This window comes from Leishmania braziliensis (genome assembly GCF_000002845.2).
Source record: "Leishmania braziliensis MHOM/BR/75/M2904 contig, possible fusion of chromosomes 20 and 34".
NCBI lineage: Eukaryota > Euglenozoa > Kinetoplastea > Trypanosomatida > Trypanosomatidae > Leishmania > Leishmania braziliensis.
This window is the reverse complement of record NC_017947.1, coordinates 598,683-618,327: the sequence shown is the minus strand read 5'-3', so window position 1 is coordinate 618,327 and position 19,645 is coordinate 598,683. Positions and strand designations below refer to the sequence as shown.

The 19,645-nt window shown below is 59.8% G+C and overlaps 5 protein-coding genes and 1 pseudogene across 6 annotated transcripts; all 6 read left to right on the top strand.

The window, feature by feature from the left end:
* Positions 1-368: 368 nt before the first annotated feature.
* On the top strand, positions 369-3,563 carry LBRM_20_1490 (conserved hypothetical protein; the record flags this gene model as incomplete). Its single annotated transcript, XM_001564382.1, has 1 exon — positions 369-3,563. The coding sequence occupies one exon, from the start codon at positions 369-371 to the stop codon at positions 3,561-3,563; it is 3,195 nt and encodes a 1,064-aa protein (XP_001564432.1).
* Positions 3,564-4,585: 1,022 nt separating this feature from the next.
* Positions 4,586-5,164, top strand: LBRM_20_1480 (putative amastin-like surface protein; the record flags this gene model as incomplete). Its single annotated transcript, XM_001564381.1, has 1 exon — positions 4,586-5,164. The coding sequence occupies one exon, from the start codon at positions 4,586-4,588 to the stop codon at positions 5,162-5,164; it is 579 nt and encodes a 192-aa protein (XP_001564431.1).
* Positions 5,165-7,691: 2,527 nt separating this feature from the next.
* Positions 7,692-8,563, top strand: LBRM_20_1470 (annotated as a pseudogene). The gene is given in 2 exon segments: positions 7,692-8,096; positions 8,099-8,563. Coding segments are annotated over 2 exon segments (870 nt in total).
* Positions 8,564-13,598: 5,035 nt separating this feature from the next.
* Positions 13,599-14,099, top strand: LBRM_20_1460 (putative ubiquitin-conjugating enzyme; the record flags this gene model as incomplete). Its single annotated transcript, XM_001564379.1, has 1 exon — positions 13,599-14,099. One exon carries the CDS (start codon positions 13,599-13,601, stop codon positions 14,097-14,099), a length of 501 nt encoding a protein of 166 aa, XP_001564429.1.
* A 603-nt stretch (positions 14,100-14,702) lies between these two features.
* Positions 14,703-17,025, top strand: RH (putative ATP dependent DEAD-box helicase; the record flags this gene model as incomplete). Its single annotated transcript, XM_001564378.1, is given in 2 exon segments — positions 14,703-16,490; positions 16,495-17,025. Coding segments are annotated over 2 exon segments (2,319 nt in total).
* Positions 17,026-17,930: 905 nt separating this feature from the next.
* LBRM_20_1440 (putative kinesin) lies at positions 17,931-19,472 on the top strand (the record flags this gene model as incomplete). The annotated part of the gene is made up of 1 exon (XM_001564377.1): positions 17,931-19,472. The coding sequence occupies one exon, from the start codon at positions 17,931-17,933 to the stop codon at positions 19,470-19,472; it is 1,542 nt and encodes a 513-aa protein (XP_001564427.1).
* Between the last annotated feature and the right edge of the window lie 173 nt (positions 19,473-19,645).

Sequence of the window (19,645 nt, the reverse complement as noted above, 5' to 3'; positions counted from 1 at the left end):
GTTTTTCCTCTCCATCTGGTCTATCTTTCAATTCTCTGTGCATCGAAAACGAAGATTTATTTCTCCGATCTTCGGCTGAGTGGGGCGAACATTAAACGAACATAAACGCCGAAAAAAGAGGAGGAGGTGACAAGGTGCAGGGAGCGAAGACCAACGAGAGGGTCGACTGGTATCGCCGTTTCGTTTTTCTCTCTGTGTCTGTGGGTGGGTGGGTGTGTGTATTTGCCTTTTATTATTATTATTTGCTGAAGCTCTACCCTTTTCTGAGTTTGTTTTGTTTTTGTGTTTGCGAGGTTTGTTTCTTTGGGTCTTCAATTTTTGTTCTTAGCTCTAACGTTTGCTCTCCGTCTCCTTCCCGACTCCGCATGATGATGCAATCGCCACCGCCGTACGTGCCCTTTGTGGAGTATGTCCTCAAGGCACTCGAGCATCCGCCGTACATGTATGTTGCGAAGCTTGCTGCGTGCTGCACAATGCTTTTCCTCACACGTGAAAACCCAGAGCTGCTAGAGGAGCTGTGCCACAAGTGGGCGATTCGCTTTGCGCAAGACCGCTTGCGTCTCGTTCAGCATATTCGAAAACGTGCCTCCTACTGTATCAATTCCCCTGACACCACCTGCGACTTTGGGTGCGACGCGAAGGACTCGAGCGAAGAGGCTTCCGATAACAGATGTGCAACGCATCCACCTGAGCAACCCATTCGCGACCGTGATGTGGCAACTGTGATGTGCTGTTGCGATCCGGACAAGGCAGTGGAACACCTGCTCTCCATTCTTAATACTCTGGTACCCATGTACTTTTCGTGGAACTGGCATCGAGCCGACTACGTAATCCAGATCAACAGGGAGTACGAGGTGTACGTGCGGGAGTACGTGCTGCCCTTGTGCGTTGATCTGGCTCCCGAGGAAGGTGTGGATGATAGCGAGCACACGCCTTGGCTTCTCCCCCCACACACCTACCTGGACCCCACGGAGAGCGTATCGTCTTTCTACACACTCCACTCAGGGGTGGTTCCGTCCCCTTGCGTGGGCTCGTCGCGTTCCTCGAGCTTCGTCGTCAGCAGCCCCCTTGGTACTGTCGCCGGCACCGACCTCAACAGAGATCATATCGTCTCCACTAGCGACTCATCAACGGCTAAGGGTTCTGACGTGGGGAAGTTCAGCTTTCCCAGTCTGCCTCAAGACGTTACCGCCGCTTCGACTGCCAAAGGGAAGCGTTCCGTCAGCATTGTGGGCCCCCTGCTGCCAACGTTCTCGCCGACGTCTGGCAAAACTGCAGCCGACGATGGGGCATCCACCTTGTCCCAAAACGCGTTCCCAGTCGGCGTGCAAGCATGCAGCAGCGCCTTAGGTGGTGCCGTCGTCCCTATTCGGTCCCCAAACGTCATGTCGGCCCGCGCCTTCAACGCCGCTGCGGTGTACGGGTTGCGGTTCCTCACCCTGAGCAACTACCGCGACGCACTCCTGAGCAACACAACGGGTCTGGTGATTGTCTTTCATGCCAAGTACTCGGCCAAGAGCAACGAAGTGATCGACGTTTTTCAAAAGATCGCGGCGAAGCGACTACTTGATCCGATGCCGACGATAGCCGTCGTCTATGCCGTCGCAGAACCAGAGTTGTCAAGCCTGTACAATGTCGGCTGGTTCCCAACGATCGTTTACACACCTCCGCTGCGCTATCAAAATCGCCGTCACCACAGTCCGAGCGCCGGTCTTCACACTCGCACTGACGACGCCGTTGAGGAAAAAACGTGCAACGTCAGTGCCGACTCTAAAAGGGACGGCATAGCAGGCACCCCGGCGTTTGGCGCGGGAACCTCGTCGACGTCTTTGGTACCAAAAGGCCTGGTAAAGGGCTCCGCGCGCTTCACGCGGACACCTTCGTCGCCGTACCTGCGCCCTGACCTCTGCGTGGAGGACACCTCGTCTAGGAGGGAGGCTGAGTCGCCGCCTCGTCGTGGCTATTCTCCCCACGTCGACTCAGCTTCGCTGCCTAAGTGCCGCCACGGAGAAGCAACAGCGCGGCGCACAACGGGTCGCAGCGACGGGGAAGCATACACGACGGTTGGGGCCGCAAGAACTGAAGTACTCACGCCATCGCCGACAGGCAGTAATACAGGCTCATCCCGGAGCTTACCAATAAGGAACCACAGTGGGGTGTACGAGAGCGTCGGTGCCTTCGCTGCCACATCAGGTGAGCAGCCGAGCACGTCAAGCGGCAATCCAGCAGACGTATCCTCACCATTTCGGCAAGCGCTTAACGCGGGGATGGGAGGCGCGCCACCAACGTCGGCGGAAATTCTCTTCAGCACCCTCGTGGGCAAAAGGGCTCAAGGCCACTCTATAGCCGCGTTGTCGCAGTTGAGCACCACTAACCTCGAGAACTCTGGCGTTCACAGCACCAGCGTGAAGGAGAAGGTGCAGCCGCTGGGAGAACACAGCGGAAAGATGAGTCTTGACTCTCTCAAAGACACTCTGGTTAGCAGCGACTACATCATCTATCCCTTGGATGGCGTGCAGACTGTATCTGCGCTTGTAGAATGGATCAGTTCTCGCGGGGCGAGTGTTCCTCGGCTGCGCAAGATGAACGAGTTCTTCACGCGCATCAAGTACATACGCCAAGAAGAGAAATTCAAGCGGTATCGCGAGCTGCACTCGGCAGTGGTGACGCTCCGCCGCTTGCAAGGCTGCAAGGATGAATTCGGTGTAGCTGGGAGTGCCGGCAAGTGCAGCAAACACACGCCAAGCCCGTTGACACTGGCTCCTCAGCAGCAGCAACATCACCTGCTGGATCAACCTGTCTTCATTTTTCTTGGCGGTGGCATGGCCGCAGGCAAGACGACAGCCGTCGCGGCACTCGCGAAGAGCAGTTGGTGGGAAAGCCACAAGGAGCAGAGCGTTGTTGTGAATGCCGATGAGTTTAAGCTGCCGTTCGAGAGCGAGATGTCGTCCTCGCAGGCGCACACGCATAGCACTCGCGCTGCTGAGAACCTTCTGGTGAAGGCCATCAACCAAGGACGCAGCATTGTCCTCGATGCCACAATGATGTGGAAGCCGTTCGTGCAGCAGGTTGTCGCCATGGTGCGCGATGCCCACCTGACTCTCTTTAAGCAAGGCCCAGGGTACAACAAAGAGACGCAGATAGAAGAGTACTTTGTCGCCGCCAAAGCTCGTAATCCCGCTCTGCCCATGCCGTACAAAATTATCTTCCTCGGCATCACTGTAGAGGTGGAGACTGCCGTCCCACGCGGCTTTCTGCGCAAATTTCAGACAAACCGCGGTGTCCCCATCTCGACTCAGCTGCGTTCCTTCAAGCTTTTTGCGGAGAACTTTACCAATTACGTATCCCTGGTAGACGAAGCGACCCTCTACAACAACAACGTCTTTGTGAAACTCGAAAAGGGTGAGCTGCCCCCTGTGCTTGCCGAGTCTAACGAAAGGACCCAGTATAAGCTTCTCGTGCACGACGAACAGGCATTTCAGCAGTTTTTGAGACAGCAGCAGATCAACGATGAGGCCGACAATGTGCTCGAATTGTACCCCACTACGCCTGCAACACGGTGAAGAGGAGAAGAGGAGAAGAGGGTACGTGCTAGGGTGGTTCACGCTCTTGCCGCTATTCTTCCGTTGCTCTTCGTGCCCGTTGTCGTCGCACTTTGGTGTCTCTAGTCTCGGGCGCCAACTCTCCTTTCAGCACTACATGTCGTTGCAGCTCCACCACCATCACCACCCCCTTAACCCACTCGCATGTTGGCTCCTCGTCATTCACCTTCCCTACTTTATCACAAATAGCCTTTGCGCCTCGACAGACAGGTGAGCGATAGTACGAAGCCAAAAAAGGGATGCCGCTTTGCTTTTCTGCATAAGGCATCCAGTGGTGGCGATGTCTGTGTACATGAGCGTGTCTCTGGCCCACTGCCTCCGCTCGAAATGCCGCCATCGGCGTGTTGTTTGATCCCCGGGCGTATGGGAGGTGGTTGGGGAGTGACGGCGTTGCAGCACCCCTGCACCCACACCGAGGCCCCTCCACACGCACACGCGCACGCTCCTCTCTTCGACGGCGGCGAGGGGAGGGAGGAGCGGCGCGCCACGACCCCTGCGACACGCGTGCGGGTGTGCGGCTCTGCGCACCCACGCTCTCGCCTCTCGTCCTCGCCGTGCGCCGCGCCACTGTGTTGCTGCCGAGACTCTCAGGAGGGTGTATGAGGGTCATGTGCGCGGCGTCCTCTGTTCCTTTCTATGCCGCTCTCGCTGTCCTGCTGTGCTGCGCTGCTGCTCGCCGTCCCTTTCTCCACTGCCGGCGTGTGGTGTCTCGCTTGTCGGATAAGATCTCCGCCCGGCTGTCACACCTCTCCTCTCCTTCTCTATCCCTCTCTACCTCCCTCCTTTCGCCCTGCCTTCCCCTTTCATGCCTCCCTCCTCTCTCACCACACACACACACGCACACGCGGCAGCACCAACAACTTTTCTGTGCGAAGACTCGACTCACTTTCGCCCTCTCCCACTTGACCCTCATCCATACGTCACCTCCCCTGACTTGCACCACCTGCTCATCTCTCTCCGCGTGCTGCTGTGTGTCTGCGAAAATGGAGTTCAATATAGCTCTGTTACTCTACGCGGTCCTCCAGTTCATCGCGTTCTTCTTTGTGCTGGTGGCGACGCCCCTCGACATGTTTCGCTTCCGTATGATCTTCTTCAACTTTACAGGCTGTATGACATTGTGGGGTTTGAAGAACACATGCAACAGTATATCACACAATATCACGGTGTACAGGGTGTGGGCCGATTGCCCTGGTCGCCTGAGATTGTTCCGCGCTGCTGAGGCTCTCGCTATTATCTCCATCTTCATATACGGCGCTGCGTTCGTCCTGGGCGTTGTTATGCTGTTCTATCGCCTTATATTACGCTGGATATGCCTTGGGCTCAACATTGCTGGGGCCATCACCCTGGGCTTTGTCTGGGCTACCATGGTCATAACGTTTCTTAGAGATGACGATGGGCCATGCCCAGATCTCCAGAGATTTACACAATACGGTGTCGGCTTCGCTCTCTTCGTGGTTGCCTGGGTGCTGGATATTATCAATATACTCCTCCTGGTGCTGTCAATAGGCACTACAATTTCCACAGAAAGTGGCCAGGTAGAACAAAAAGAAGGAACATTATAGAGTTTAAGGAGAATTGTTGGGTAGCCGTAGCTCTGGCGTGGTACCGACGGCGAGGCTCCCGTGGAGGCGCCTGCGGAGCTGTAGTCGGCGCTAAGGCGAGGGGCCGCGAGCGCTGCGGATGCTCGCCTCTGCTCTGTGCCGCGGCATGTCTCTCGCTGCCGTCGTGGCTCCTTGCCCTTGTGTCCTTTCTCTGCATTGCTGATGGTGCGTGATCCCCGGGGGGGTGCCCCTCGTACTCCCATGTGTTGCCGATGGCGAAGAGGCGGATTTCCTGCTGACTCTTGGTGCGCAGGTAGTGCAGCAGTATCAGCACGTTCTAGCGCGGCGAGACCTTCTCAATCGTGCACAGAAAGGCCTCCACGTCCAGCAGTTCGTGGATGTGCACTTGCACAACAGGGTCGCAGAGCAGCGGAAAGCGCTTCTTGAGGGCATCGACCTTCCTAGGAAAGGCGATATTCATTGCGGCGCACGCTTGGCGGCAACAAGGCCCCCGTGTCGCCTCCCCACCGCGACCATCCCCCGTTGCTGCCGTCTCAACGGCGCTTGGTGCCCGCTGACGCTCGCCCTGCGTGCCGTTGGCGCGATGAGAGCGCGAGCGACGAGGGAGATGCGCCGCGGTCGTCGCCGGTGTAGGTTCCAGCGAGGGAGGTGGGGAGACGTGGTGTCGCAGGGGCGGTGGAAGGTGTATGGCGCTCCTGCTGCACCTCCTCACCTTGAGGCGCTGCTCTCCGCCGTGCCGTGGCCCCGATGCGTGCAGGCGCAAGCGGCAGTCTTTTCCATGCTCTTGTTTGTGTCTTTCCTCCCCTCTCTTTTTTTTTCGCGCACGTGCCGCCCGCGCCCTCGCGCCTCTGTCGCCCACCTTATCCAGCGCGGCTGTCCCGCTGGCCCCCAACCCTCTGTCTGCCGCGTGTGCGCACGCTGTGCCCTCGTGCCCCCCTGCCCCTCCTGTGCTGCTGTCTATGCTGCGCTCCCTCGCGCCTCTGTCGGCGCCTCTTCAGGCCGCCGTGTGCGCCGGGCTGCCGTGCGGAGAGCCGCCACGCCGTGTTGAGGTGTGACGCTGCTAGTGGCGGCAGAGGGCGAGGCACGTCACCCATGCGCGGTGCGGTGCCTGCAGCGGGTCGGGTGGGCTCTGCAGCTGCATGCGTGGTGAGGCGAGCGTGGCCGTAGGGGCGTGAGACGTTGGAGCGAGACGTCTCGCTGCCCCTGACGGACAGGCAGGGCGATGCATGCTCGAAACACGGCTGGAGTGTGTGCGGTCGATCGTGATAGCGTGAGCCGCACCCTGTCCTGTGCTCCAGCCGCTCCCCACTGTCTCCGCTGGAGATGGCGGGGCGTGTGAGCGTTTCCCTAAGTCGTCTTCTCTTTAATTCGTTTTTTTTTGTTGTTTCCTCTTACGTCCCCCGTGCCTCTTTGCCCTCAGTCTGGCTTGCTGTGTTCTGGTTGCTCAGCCCGGCAGCGTTGCCGCTGTCACTGCCACTCCACCCGTCCTCTTTGAGGGGGCGGGCAGGGGGAACGCCGAGCATATTGCGGCGACCATTACCGGGCTGCGATGTGTGCGCGCCTTCTGCCGTGCCAGTGCATGCCTGGATGTGTGCACATGTGTATGCATGTGTGTGCGTGCATTGGGGCGGCGCAGGCTCTTGCTGCCCTCATTCCTCTTTCTCTGGCCTTCCTCTCTCTCTGTCTCTGCGGCAGCGCTGAAGTGGACGCAGGCGCCCGCACACGAATGCCCGAGGCGCACATGCTTCGTCAGGGGCATACATGCTCGTGGATTGGCGCGGCGCAAATACTGAGAGGTATCGCCTGCACCTGTGTGTGCGCGCACGCGGCACGGGTGGAGCTGCCGCCGCCCCCTCTGGTGCAGCAGCGTCCGCCTTGCGTGAGGGCTGTCTTCTGAGTGCAGGCCTTGGGTCTGCGGCTCGGCGCGGCCTGGACACTATCGGCGAGAGTTGCGGGACTGCATGGGGGAGGCGCTGGGTGGTGTGGGCCCCACGCAGCCGGCCAACGTTTTTGAAGACCGTCCTGTGGCGCTTGGCCGCCTCGTCGCGAGGATGTGGAAGGCAGTGTGCCGGTTAAGAATGTTTCTGGGTGGCAGGGTGGGCGACGCCGTTGTGCTCCGTTGTAGCGGTGCTGCGCCGCCGCTCTTGGTGGGTGTTGGGATGCGGGTGACGGTGAGCCTGGAGAAAAACCTTGCGAGCGGAGGTGCAGCTGTGCTGTCGGCCGTGTGCATGAGGGGGACCGTCGCCAGGGTGAACGGCAATGCCACCTGCGTGCTTCTCAGGGACGACGGCGAGGTGGAGCTATCTGTGACGCCTGAGCGCATTGTGGCGCTGGGGCGGCGGAGGAAGCTGCTCTACCATGCGAGGCTGCTGGAGGTGACTCACGTCTTCACGACGAACGTGCGCGCCTACCGGTGGGAGCAGCGGGGTCCTTAGCACCAGACAGACATCGAGACGCTCCCCAAGGCGGCGCAGTCGTCGGGGTGCGGGGGTGCGCTCGCGGCGGGCGGCGGGGCCTTCGTCGTGGGATGCAAGGACGGGGAGGCGGTCGTGCGCAAGGTGCTAACAGAGATGCTGCCAGCGCCTCCCCGCACCGTCGCCTCTACAGGCAGCGCTGGCAGCGGCGCGAGTGTGCTGTGGCGCCGCGCCGTGCTGAAGGAGGGCGTGCCGCACGTGTGCGTCGACGTCCGCGCCACGGAGGACACGCTGCGCAGGGTTGCCAGGGCGCTGAGCGTGGGCAGCGTGGAGGTGTGCGGCGACCTGCTGGACTTTGTGGAGGAGGCGTGCCGGATGGCCCGCGCTACGCGTGGGGGGGAGACGCCGCTGGTCGTGCTGCGGCTGCGCGAGGGCAGCAGCATGCAGCGGGTGCACAGGGACGTGGCCGCGCTGGCGTTCGACCGCCGTGTGTGCCATGTCGTGGTGGGGGTGCCCACTGAGGCCTCCTGCTCCGACTTGGCTGTCCTTGCCGCGGTTTGTTGTTTTGCACATTCCACCCTTCTCCCGCGAGCAGGCATTCGGGTACATGGGGCACATACTGGATGCGCTTGACCTGCTGTGCTTTGTGGAGACTGTGGGAACGGACGGCAGGGACTGCGGCTACCTGTACGCTGGGGTGCACCAGCGCGGGGTGGACGTGGTCGAACACACAAGTCTGAGGCTGGTGGGAGCGAACCACGGACTAGTGGCGGCACTGGGGCCTCCTGGCTCGTCCACCGGCGCGGCGCTTTCACCGATGGCGTTGCTGTTGTTCGCCGATGGCGTGCATGATGGTTCTGTTGGGGGGATGTCGGCGCTGGCGAATCCAGGTCTGCAGGAGTTTGTGCTGTGCGACGCAGTGCTGGACGCGTGGGCCTTCATGCAGCGGGTGTTCCACACCGCTGCGAGGTGCGTCTTGCGGTAGCGTCTGGACGAAGCAGGCATGTGCGGGCTGGGGTCGGTGTGTTCGTGCCTCCTCGTGCGCTTGTGCGTGGGCCGGCACAGCTGTGCGGCCTCTGCCAGTGTACCTGTACAGCCAGCCGCCGGGTGAGCACGGGTCTCTGTTAGCGTACTTCTTGGGCGGCCGCGGGGACAGGCGAGTGGGGAAGGAGTAGAGACAGATCCTCGTGAGCTGTAGCGACACCGCGGCCACTGCAGGTGCGACTGGAGGAGAGTAGCGGGAAGGAGGAGGCGCACCCACACCCTGTGGGGGATGTGCGCATGCGGACCCACTGATCTGTGCCCGTGGCGGTGAGGGCGCGCTGCGCACAGCGAATGCCGGAGACTGACGCCCGCTCGCTGCCCTCCCTCCCCCTCCTGCCCTTCTTCCCATGTCAGCCAAGGAGCCCAGGAGTCCCTGCGGGGGAAGAGCCGCAGGGTGTGTGTGTGTGTGCACGCCGCACGCGTGACTCCGCTGATCTCGCTCTCTCGCGTCCCTCGTGCGCCCTGGGGGGACCCTTCCAGATTGGAGAGCACTGCCTGTGGCTGTGGTCTTCGCGGCGCAAAGGGGCACCGTTTCCGTCGAGATCCGGTGGGCAAACGCCGGTGCGCCCGCTGTGCGCTGCCCTCGCCTGTGTGACCTGGCCTCACGCTCGCAAGGGTCAGGTGGATGTGGCGTGCATTCATCGCCTCGAGGACGCACCCCCCAGGCACGTGTGAACGAGCACGTATTCTGCCGCCGCTGAGGGACTTCATGGCGAAGCAGCACACGCACGGCGGAGAGGGATGGCGGGTTGTCCTCCGGAGGGCTTCCTCCACGCCCAGCCCCCTGAATGCCGGCCAGCTGTCGCAGCGCAACGGATACAACCTGGGCCAGCTTGTGATCGGGCTGCGCGGGGGCGACACTCCTGGCACAATGTGTGGTTCCGGGCGACGTGACCGCATCCTGGCGGAGCGTGGGCCATGCCCGGATTCGCACAATCGACCGGTGCACCCTGCGCTCGCGATGGTCTACGGCACTGGGCTTTTGCAGGCGCGACGGGATGCGACGAAGGCGCGGCCACAGTGAGGTAGTCTTGAGCAGAGCCATCTCCTCCCACCATCCTCGGATACAGTGCTCTCGTGGGCTTACCAGCGGCAGTGTATGTCCCTGCGACGCGCAGGCGATGGGCTTCATGACCCTGGCGCTTGATCGCGGGTCTGAGCAGCCAACGGTTCCAGGAGAGCAAGTGGCGGCCGAAGAGCAGGTAGTCGGGGGGCTCTCATCCACGTAGCCACAGCAAGAGGGGAGTTATGGGGACCCGCAAAGCCGCCAGCGGCCAGATGGAATGCGAACATTCCTGCGCACCTCGTCTCACCGCCGAAGCCAGTGGGTGCAGCGTCGCAGCCTCTGTCAACAATGCCGGCTACTCACCGGCACGTGGGACCCTTTGAGGCGCCCGGGGACGGCGCTCCTGCCCACCCACTGCATGAACTTGTGTCGGGCAAGGGATGCGTGTATTCAGGACACAGAGGATGCTCTGCGGCAACTACACCAGTCCCCCTGCGAACTCTCATTGGCGATGGTGTCGGAGAGCGCTGGGCGCCTTGGGGCTGCTATATCATTCTGCTGGGTAGCCGGCACTGACTAGCAGCGGCTTTGCTGAGGAGCAGCTCTGCGTACTAGCAGCCTGTGTTTTTTTATTCATGAAAACCCGCTAGCCGACGCTGAGCGGTGTACCGCTGCACGGCCGTCATTCTATCTCGTGGACGGCGCTTGGTGAGCCCATCGCGTCGTACGCTGCGATGCAGCTGTGGCTGGCACGTCATCTAGGAACCGTTTTGCTGGCGTGCCTTCGCTGTAGCGAACGAGGAGTGGGCCGAAACCTGTGGGGACGACACCCTACCAACGCTGCTCCATAGCAGCTGTGTAGCGACTCGGCGATACTGCGGCTATGTGTGTGTGTGTGTATGTGCGGCGCTGCAGCCGGAGCGAAGACGCAGGATGGAGGGCCTGGGGGAGCTGTTGCGCACGCGCCCGCCAGGCTTGCCCGCCTCACAAAGCCCACACGACGATGGAGAAAGATGCGGCAGCACTTCAGTGGGCAGACATCGCAGAGTGCTGCGACTCCCGCAGTTGTGTGGTTGGCTCCTGCCTCTCCGTGGTGGGAGAGAGACAGGGCCAGATCCGGAAGCGTTTCCGCTTGTGGCCACGGGAGTTGAGCCAGTGCGTCGCCGCGAAGAGATGCGAGGCGACCGTTCAGCTGGGCTGCTCACCACGTTGGAGCGCTGTGTGCGACGCTGGGTGGAGTAGCAGAGCTAAAAATGTTGCTTTTCCTGACGCCCGCGGGTGCTGGGCCAAAGGCGCTCTCCGTCCTCTGCGCCACTAACCGAATGACTGATGAGGTGTGCCAATGCGGTGACGTGTGAGCTCTGAGGTAGTGGAAGCGGTGACAGCACCACTGGCTGGCTCCCACTCTCCCCCTACGCTGCGCGACCTGCTGCTGGTGGGAATGTGAATGGGTCGATGAGCAATGCGCAGCTTGCAGGCACGCGTCGCGCCGTGGAGGTGGCAGTGGTATGTGCGATTCAGGCGACAGGGCTGGTTCAACGTTACTCTCAACCAAGACGAAACTGAAGCCGCCCGTCAGGTGTACGTCTGCAGTGGGCCGCTTACGACTGCAGGGCCAACACCGCCATCCTTGGAGAACATACTGCCGGGGAATTGCTCGCGGTATCAACTTGAAGCCTGACAGTGCGGCCGCTTGAGTGTCTGTTGCGGTGACCGCGGTTCACGGCCCGCGTCACGATGACGCCGGTTCGCTAATTTTGGTTGCTGCTCAAAGGAGCAGGGCAGCCATTCTCCTATCGGTGGCGCTTTTTTGCGGCATGGCGCACCGCTGGCCGCACTGCCGGCGCCTGCCTGGGTGGGTTGGGCAAATCGTCTAGGTGGGCCATAATGAGGGCCCCACGGCGCGCATCACGCCGATGACGACAAGCGGCGCGACATAAAACGTGTGGGGAGCCGCGTGCGTGAGCTGGGCAACAGAGCAAGACACCACTACGGGGAGCGTGTTGGGAACACAACCCCGCCGACGGCGTAGCTGCAGCAGGGCACCGAGCGGTACGCCGCGCATTTCAGACCCTTGTTTTGCTCTTATCTGTTGGGGTCGCGCTTCACCCTCATGCTGATGGCACTTCTTCCCTCGCTGCTTTCCACAAGGGATACTCCCACACTCATGCTGTCAAGGCAGAGCACCATGGCTGCATGGCTCACCTATCATGCGTGGTCCGGTGTGCCCAGCGCGAAGGGACATGACTAGCGCGACACGGGGAGATGAGACGGGGAGCTGGGCAGACAGGTGGTACCCCACACTCGCCTGTACGCGGGTACAGTGCATACGCGTGTCTTTGGCCATGGAGGGGAGACGTTCTCCGTTCCTGTCAGCATCGCCTCGGTCTAAGCAGCACGATCGCACACACAATTCGGGAGTCGAGACGAGCATGGTGACTCGCTAAAGGACTGCGCACTCTCCTCTGTTCAGTGTTCAATCTCCCTCTCTTTTTCCACGTTGACAATGGCAAGAAGGCTCCTCGGGTGTGTGCATGCGCATGCGTCGTACGCGCCTTGTTCGATTCCACTGAATGGGTCGCTCTGTATGTATGCCTTTGAGGTTTGTGTTTGTGTTTGTCTGTGGCTGAAACGGCGCTGAACGTCTTCGCTTCGATGCATTGCCTTCCTCACGCATCGGGGTCTTCGTTGCGTTTGCTAAAATGTTCGTGCTTTATCGTTGAACCGCAGCGGGAGCACACGCCGACCCACGCAATGTGCCTCATGCGCCCTTCATCGAGGGAACGCAGATGCGAAAAATGGAGGGGGAAGCCGTGAGAGCAAACCGCAACCAAAAAGGCACTTCGTCTCGGAGCACGTCAGTAAAACAAAGGCCTCATTGGGGCACTGCTATTCTCTCCGCTTTCTCCCTCGTTTCTCCGCTATACTCTTTCATGGTGACCTTTGGCGTTGTTGTTGCTGCTTGAGTGTTGCTGCTGCGGTACGGCTGAGGCGTGTCGTATGTTTTGCTTGCGTGATTTGATGTTGAGTGGGGCACTGCAGCCTTTTTGCGCGCGCGTGTGCGTGCGTGGATCGATGACGAGTGGCGGAAGAGGGAAATAAGGGAGAGGGAGAAGCGTCGTCTGCCGCGAGAGTAAAAGCAAACACAAAACGAGAAGGCGGTATTGTCCGCTTTTTGGACGTAAGAAGTGCCCCCGGACACAACGCCTTTCCCCACCCCCTACTGTTCTTCGGTATCGCGAGTGGCACACGGGCCACTTGTTGCGGTATATGGTGTTTTGTTTTCTAGCGTGTCGGTAGCGCTATGCTCAAACAGCGAACAGATGCACCTATAAAAGGGCTGCAGCTCATTTTTGCTGCTGTCGGATTGCCTACTTTCACCAGACAGCAAGGGAGAACGGCTACGGTTTGATACCGAATACGCCACTTCGCGTTAGCGACGGTGACATCACTCGGAGCACTGAGGGGACTAAGCGATGCTCTTGTATGAGGCCTCTCTCGATGGTTACCGCGGCTAAGTGGCACTCGCGTTGCGCACCATACGTGGAAAGGCCAAACGAGGGCGTTTGCTGCCTGCGCGCAAACACGGATAACCGGTTTTGCGCCTCTCTTCAACGCTCCCTCCTCGCCTCTGAGCTGCACATCCTCGAGTGTCTTCAAGTGAACACTCGCGTATGTCTTTTCTTCCCCTGATAGCAGAAGCGGAAGACAAAGACGGACGGAGATGACCTCAGCGAGTCCTCGTGGACTTCTGCATTGCTGCTTTGATTTGGTTTGGCTAGCCGAGGCGCCGACGCACGCAGCTACACGCTGTTGGTACCAACATGGCGCCCTTAGTCGCTCGCCATCACGCTCTCTCCTATTGCCCTTAATTCTGCTGCCATTTGCACCTCTCCACGACGGTTAGGGTCGGTTATTTGTCGGTGTTTCTCTTTGTTTCACTTGTTGCAGTGTTTCTGTTGCTGCAGTCATGTCAGCGCGCACTGTGCGGCGGGCGCACATGGACTTTGCCCGTCTTAAGGAGCTGGCTAGCCGCGGTAGTTCCACCATTAGAGCCGTGGACATGGCCGATGAGCAAGGAGGCACAGCTAGCGGTGACGCGTTTCACTGGCGCATTCGCGTTATGCCACCCGCTGAAAGCGTCTATCATGGCACGACGTACGATATCTTGTTCACCCTCCCCCAGCAAGATTACCCGTTCAAGCCGCCAGTGGTGCGCGTTCTTACCCACATCTTCAACCCCATGATAGCAGAAAACGGCGCCGTATGCGAGGGTCTCCTGCAAAACGATGACTGGAAGCCAACCACACCTGTCACGGATGTTGTAGCTCGTGTTGTGAAGGCGATCTTCCTCGAGTACAGAACTTACGCAGTGCTGAATGAGAAGGCAGCCGGGATAATGTCCACCACAACGCCTGAGGAATTCCAGAAGCACGTGCAGCGCACGCGCGCCAGCGATTCATGCACGTGAAGTATTAGCCGAGTCATTACACGGCCGCACTCTCCTGCCGAAGCACTTCTCTCCACGAACGCTCTTGTAAGCGGAGGGTGTGCGTTTGTGTAGGCCGATGTGTGGGGGATCTCTCCCTCTCTCTGTCTCCTTGTGCTTGCCGGCGGCGTACACCAGCTCTCCTTCTCACCTCAAGTGTGTTTCGCCGGGGCTACTTCTAGTGTGAAGGAGGGCATAAGGGGGAGCCTGCGAAGCATGCTGAACAAGACGACGCAACAAAGCGGATAACCCAAGCTACGCAGGTTGTTCTGGGTGCGACTTGCCTTGGCTGTGTCGCTGCCTATGCACGTTAGCGGCGAGTGTGCGGTGCATCTTCTTTATGCGACAGTCCTCTTCAGGAGAGAGGCACGCGTCGCCTTGTCACTCACCTCCCTTTTCACCACCCCTCACTCCTTTGTCTGTAGTACCCTTCTTGCCCCTGTGTATGCCCTATGGGGATATACTCATGTGCGTGTGTGATCGGCGATGATCGCCTTTTGCTCTCTTAATCTCCGTCTGCGCCGAATTGTTTTCGCACCTTTCTCAACAGTGATGCAGCCAGGTAGGGCGCCTCTTCGAGGGTCGATGCCACGACTGGCGGCGACTCGCAATTGGTTCTTACGGCGCTACACAGCGTCCTGCACACATCGTTTGAGCGCGTTTTCCTTTCTGGTCATCCCTACGCGGAGTGTTGTGCAGTCAAACATGACGGGAGGCCCACGCAGCCTCCTGGACCGATTTGAGACCCGAGAGCTCGTCACCCGGCTGAGGCGCAACCGAAATGGAAACTACTACCGCTTTCGTCAGAAGCTCTGGCCCTCGCAAGAGGCACTTGAGAAGGCGACGACGACGATGACGTACAGCCCAGTGGAGCAGCAGCCGTTGGCGTTGCTGCCGCAGCGCGAGGCGCCACGTCAGGTGTTCGCCTGTGAAGGCCGCGGCGGCTCAATGCTCCTTGGGGCAGTGGAGACGGAAGAACGGGGCGCGAGTGCCTCACAGAGCAGCCCCGCTCCCGCAGCTGTGCCATTGCTTCGCAGCCAAAGCGAGAGTGGGGTCGACAGCGACTCGCTGGACTTCATGGAGGAAGTTCTTCGCGCAGATCAATCGGTGAGTAGCAAGATCATGACGGAAGCGGACGTGAGGGGCACCGTTCTTGAGTCTGCTTCCACCCGTGCTCGGCAGATTCTCGCAGGCGATCTCACGTGCAACCCCGTCACCGCCTCGCACTCCACCTCCATCTTCCTTCGAAGGCCTGCCGAGTCTACCGACGCGGCCGGAATTTCCTGGTCTGCCCTCGGCTTGGACGCGCCCATTAGCTCCGCTGCCGAGCAACTTTACGGGCCGGTGCCGACGCGCCTGCAGACCCGCTTGTTGTCTGCCCTACTCCACGAGGATCACAACGACGTGCTCTTCAACGGTGTCACGGGGAGCGGCAAGACATCGGCGCTGGTCCTTGCCCTGCTGCAGGGCATCCGCAGCGAGGCTGCTGGCATGAATGTGCTTGTGGCGACAAATACAATGAACGCCATGCGACTGCACGACACCGTCAAGGCTCTCTGTAGGCGAGCCGGCGGCGGCGTGGTGGTCGACCGGCCTGCTGATGACTACTCCTGGCTCTTTCTGGGTACCTACAGAGAAGACCACGAGTCCTATTACAGGCAGCTTCGACGCGGATTACGGCGCTCCACCGGGCCAGCGCGGCTCTTCATCACGACGGCGGGCGTTATGTGTCAGCTGCTGTTTGAGAAGAAAATGGAATTCGAGGACTTTGGCTACCTTCGGCGTGTCTACGTGGACGATGTCGGCGCGCAGGTGCCGATGCTGCCGGAGAGCGTACCTGTAGAGGTGGTGCGCGAGCGACTGCGCAACCCGCTGGCTGCGGAGCTGCTGTTGGGGACGCTCCATCAGCTGCCTGGCCCCCACATTCGGTCGGTGCTGCAGCTCGCCCTGGTCTCCGCTGACGTGGATGGAAAGCTGAAGGATCATTTGCAGGGACTGTGCATGAAACCTGTGGTCCAAACGACGGTACTGTCCGCCGTCCGCGTCCCCTCCGCTGTGCACTGTCTTTTTCTTTCTCGGACACAAGGAAGACCGCTTCACCTACCTTGTGCGCGTCCTGTGGAATGCGCGGGAGACGATTCCCGGCCGCGCTGTTCTCTTTGTTCCCGATGCGGAAGATGTGCTCAGTGCACGCCGGCGACTCCGAGGGCTCGGCGTAGATGCCAGGCTCTTCTCGGAGGTATACGGGGGCAACGAGTTCAAGGCCGACTGGAAGTTTCTGCTCTTGAAGGAGTCCGAGGCCTTCGGTGTCGACTTGCCCCTCGTCTCGCATGTCTTTATCAACTTTGCGCCGACGTCATGGCAGAGCCTCCTGCATATGTGTGGGCGAACCGGTCGTATGGGCAACGTTGGCTGGGTCTATGTTGTGAGCGACAAGCAAGAGGCGAAGCGTGTTCGGCAGGTTGCCGAGGCGCTCTCCGTGGACTTCAGTAATCATGTTATCGATGACGACCTTCAGCAGGTGTTGCCTGCCCATGTGGAGCGCTTCACGAAGCAGCCGGAGCTGTATGGTCTTGATCCCCAATTCGCCGTGCGGCAGCACTACACGGTGCAGGCCGGGAGCCCAGATATGGCGTACCGCAAGCGCGAATTCTTCTCCAAGCCAGCGATCAGACAGTTTCAGATGGAGGACTACACCTCAATCCCGCTCAAGCAACGCCGCTTCGACCACGCTAGGCAGCTGTCGCAGGATGTGGCGAGGAATCCATCCCTCGTGCTCGACATGCAGAAGCAGGGGCTGCTTGATGCGCGGCTGAAGCCGACAACGAAGCTGAAGCGATGCATGGATGCAACGACGAACCGACACGCACCCGACCTTTTCCAGAAGGGGCAACACCGCTGTCAGTGACGGTGAGGGGTAGCAGAATGAAGGGAAAGGTGGTGACCTAGCAGGGGGCTTGCATGTTGTGGTGCCACTTGACAAAACACGTTCTGTGCGGCGGAGACCTACCGCCGTGGTCGTCATTGGGCCCTCTTCTGTCCTTCCTCGGATCATTTTGATTGGATTTTATATACTCAGAGGGTCAGTGTAACAAAACGTCGAACTAAAGAAAATGTCGTGATCCGGTTGGCACAGCTGGCAGAGTTGCTGCATCCGGTGTACTCGACTTTCGCCACTCGATCCGTAGCAGGAATCACGCGAGCGTATATATATTTTCTGTTCTGCGCGTATATCGCGGGCAATGGCATCGACGTTGATGCCATCGCGCGCACAACGAATGTGCTTGACGGTGCCGCGTATTGGCGACGACGCCTTTGTCCTCTCGAACACCGCGCCCTTGAAAGGGAGCCCGCTTGGCTGTCAGTGCACTTACGGGCGCGTCTGTCTGTCTGCTCGCTCTTCTCGTGAGCACGCAGCTCTTCTGCCGGTATTCTCTTCTGGTCTGTTGTTTTGTCTTTCTCTTTGTTTCGCTTGACATGTTTTCGTCAGCGGACAAACAAGCAACGGTCCCTCCGCAGTATATTCGTCACAACCCGGAGTGGCACAGACCACCTTTCTCGAACGAACGGCAGATCGCCCCGCTTGCCAGCGAACACAACCGCCGAGAAACGCACTCGACAGGCAGAGAGAGACGACGGCAGCAGAACAACGGCAGTGTGGCGCCAAGTAGTTGCTCGCTTTTCTGCTCCATTTGTGGACTGCCGTCCCCGCCTACCCCTCCGACGGGCACGCGAGCCGTTTGCTCCTCTGTTCGATTATACCTCGTCGTCTCTTGTCTGCCGCACGTCGGGCTTGACTAGATTGTGGAAGCAATGAGCAATGCCGACAGCCGAGACGACACGCCGTCACCGCCGCGTAGGACGCGGCAGGAGGTATGGAATCACCGCAATGTGGATGCGATACCCAGTGATCTCACCAGAACCAGTGCGCACGTGGACCCCATATCGAGCAGCGGAGCCGTAAACGCGACCAGGACTTTGAGAGAAAGCAAGCGCTACTTTGGTTGCATCCGCGTTGTCGTGCGCTGTCGCCCGTTGCAGCCGGACACAGAAGCCCACCACTCAGCCGAGCGCGTTCATATCAATGGCGACGAGGTGATCGTGCGTGATAGGATGGCGCCAAACGAAGGCCGGTCCTACCGCTTCGATCGGGTCCTGCCTGCCGAAGCAGATCAGGTAGCCACCTTCGCGGAGATCGCTCCTCTCGTGGAGCACGTACTCGATGGGCTTCACGCCACCGTATTCGCCTATGGGCAAACCGGCAGCGGCAAGACTTACACCATGGATGGGTTGCGCAGCTGCGGATTGAATCTGCAGCAGCGCAAGGCGGTGGTACCTCATGTGGACGGGACAGCAGTTCAGCAGCACGGGATCATGCTTCGTATCATTCAGCTGCTCTTTGACCGTGCACGTGAACGGCAACGCGCGGTTGGCGTGGAAGACGCCGAATCGCCGGATAATGCCGGAACGACAGACGACGGGGTGGTGTACACGTTTCGCTGCAGCTTCTACCAGATCTACAATGAAAAGATTTCTGATCTGCTCCGCGGCATCGGCGTCTCGGCAAACGCCAACGAGGCAGCGGCGCCTTTGCCGTTCTCTTCGTCCACCCTGGCAAAGCTCCAGATGGATGCACGCGGCAAGAGAGGCGTCGATCAGGGCGACCTGCGTGTGCGCTGGCACAAGGGCGACGTCTTCAAGGTGGAGAACTTGTTTATTTGCAGCTGTAACTCCCCGGATGAGATGCGTGGGATGCTCTTCAGCGGGATTCAGCAGAAGGTTGTGAGCAGTCACCTCATCAATCGCCAGTCCTCCCGCTCCCATTGTGTCTTTACCATCTACGTGGAAAGCCGCGCCCGCCAAAATGGTGAGCTGCTCAGTCAATCCGAGCTGTCACTTGTGGACCTAGCAGGCTCCGAAAAGATTGGTCTTCTCTCCCACCGCCCAGGCGCGAAGCTTATCAAGGAGTCCATCGACATCAATACGTCGCTGCTGGCTCTGGGAAAGGTGATCACCGCGCTCAGTGGCGGAGCTGCGGAGGCGACTTCGACACTTAAAAGGAAGAACGCCGGTGTGGTATCTCACGCTCGCGGCGGTGCAGAGCAGCACACCGGAGGCCGCCACATTCCTTATCGTGACAGCAAGCTGACAATGCTCCTCAAGCACGCTCTTGGTGGCAACTCTCTGACCACCATGATTGCCTGCATCAGTCCCCCCGGACCGTTACGTGGAGGAGACGATCTCGACGCTTATGTATGCGGGTCGCGCGAAGAGCATTCGCAATGCGCCGCACGTGAACGAAGATGCGACGACGTTGCTAATGCGAAAGCTCCGAGGGGAGATTGCCCAGCTTAAAACGGAGATCGGGTACTATCGTGAGATGGCGATGAAGTCCCTGGTAGAGCGTGAAGGACGTGCAAACGTGTGCGTGTGTGTGTCCCTCCACCCCTACCGAGGTGCCGCCCTCGGCGTGTTGTTTGGTCTCCGGGCGTATGGGAGGTGGTTGGGGAGTGGCGGTGCTGCAGCAC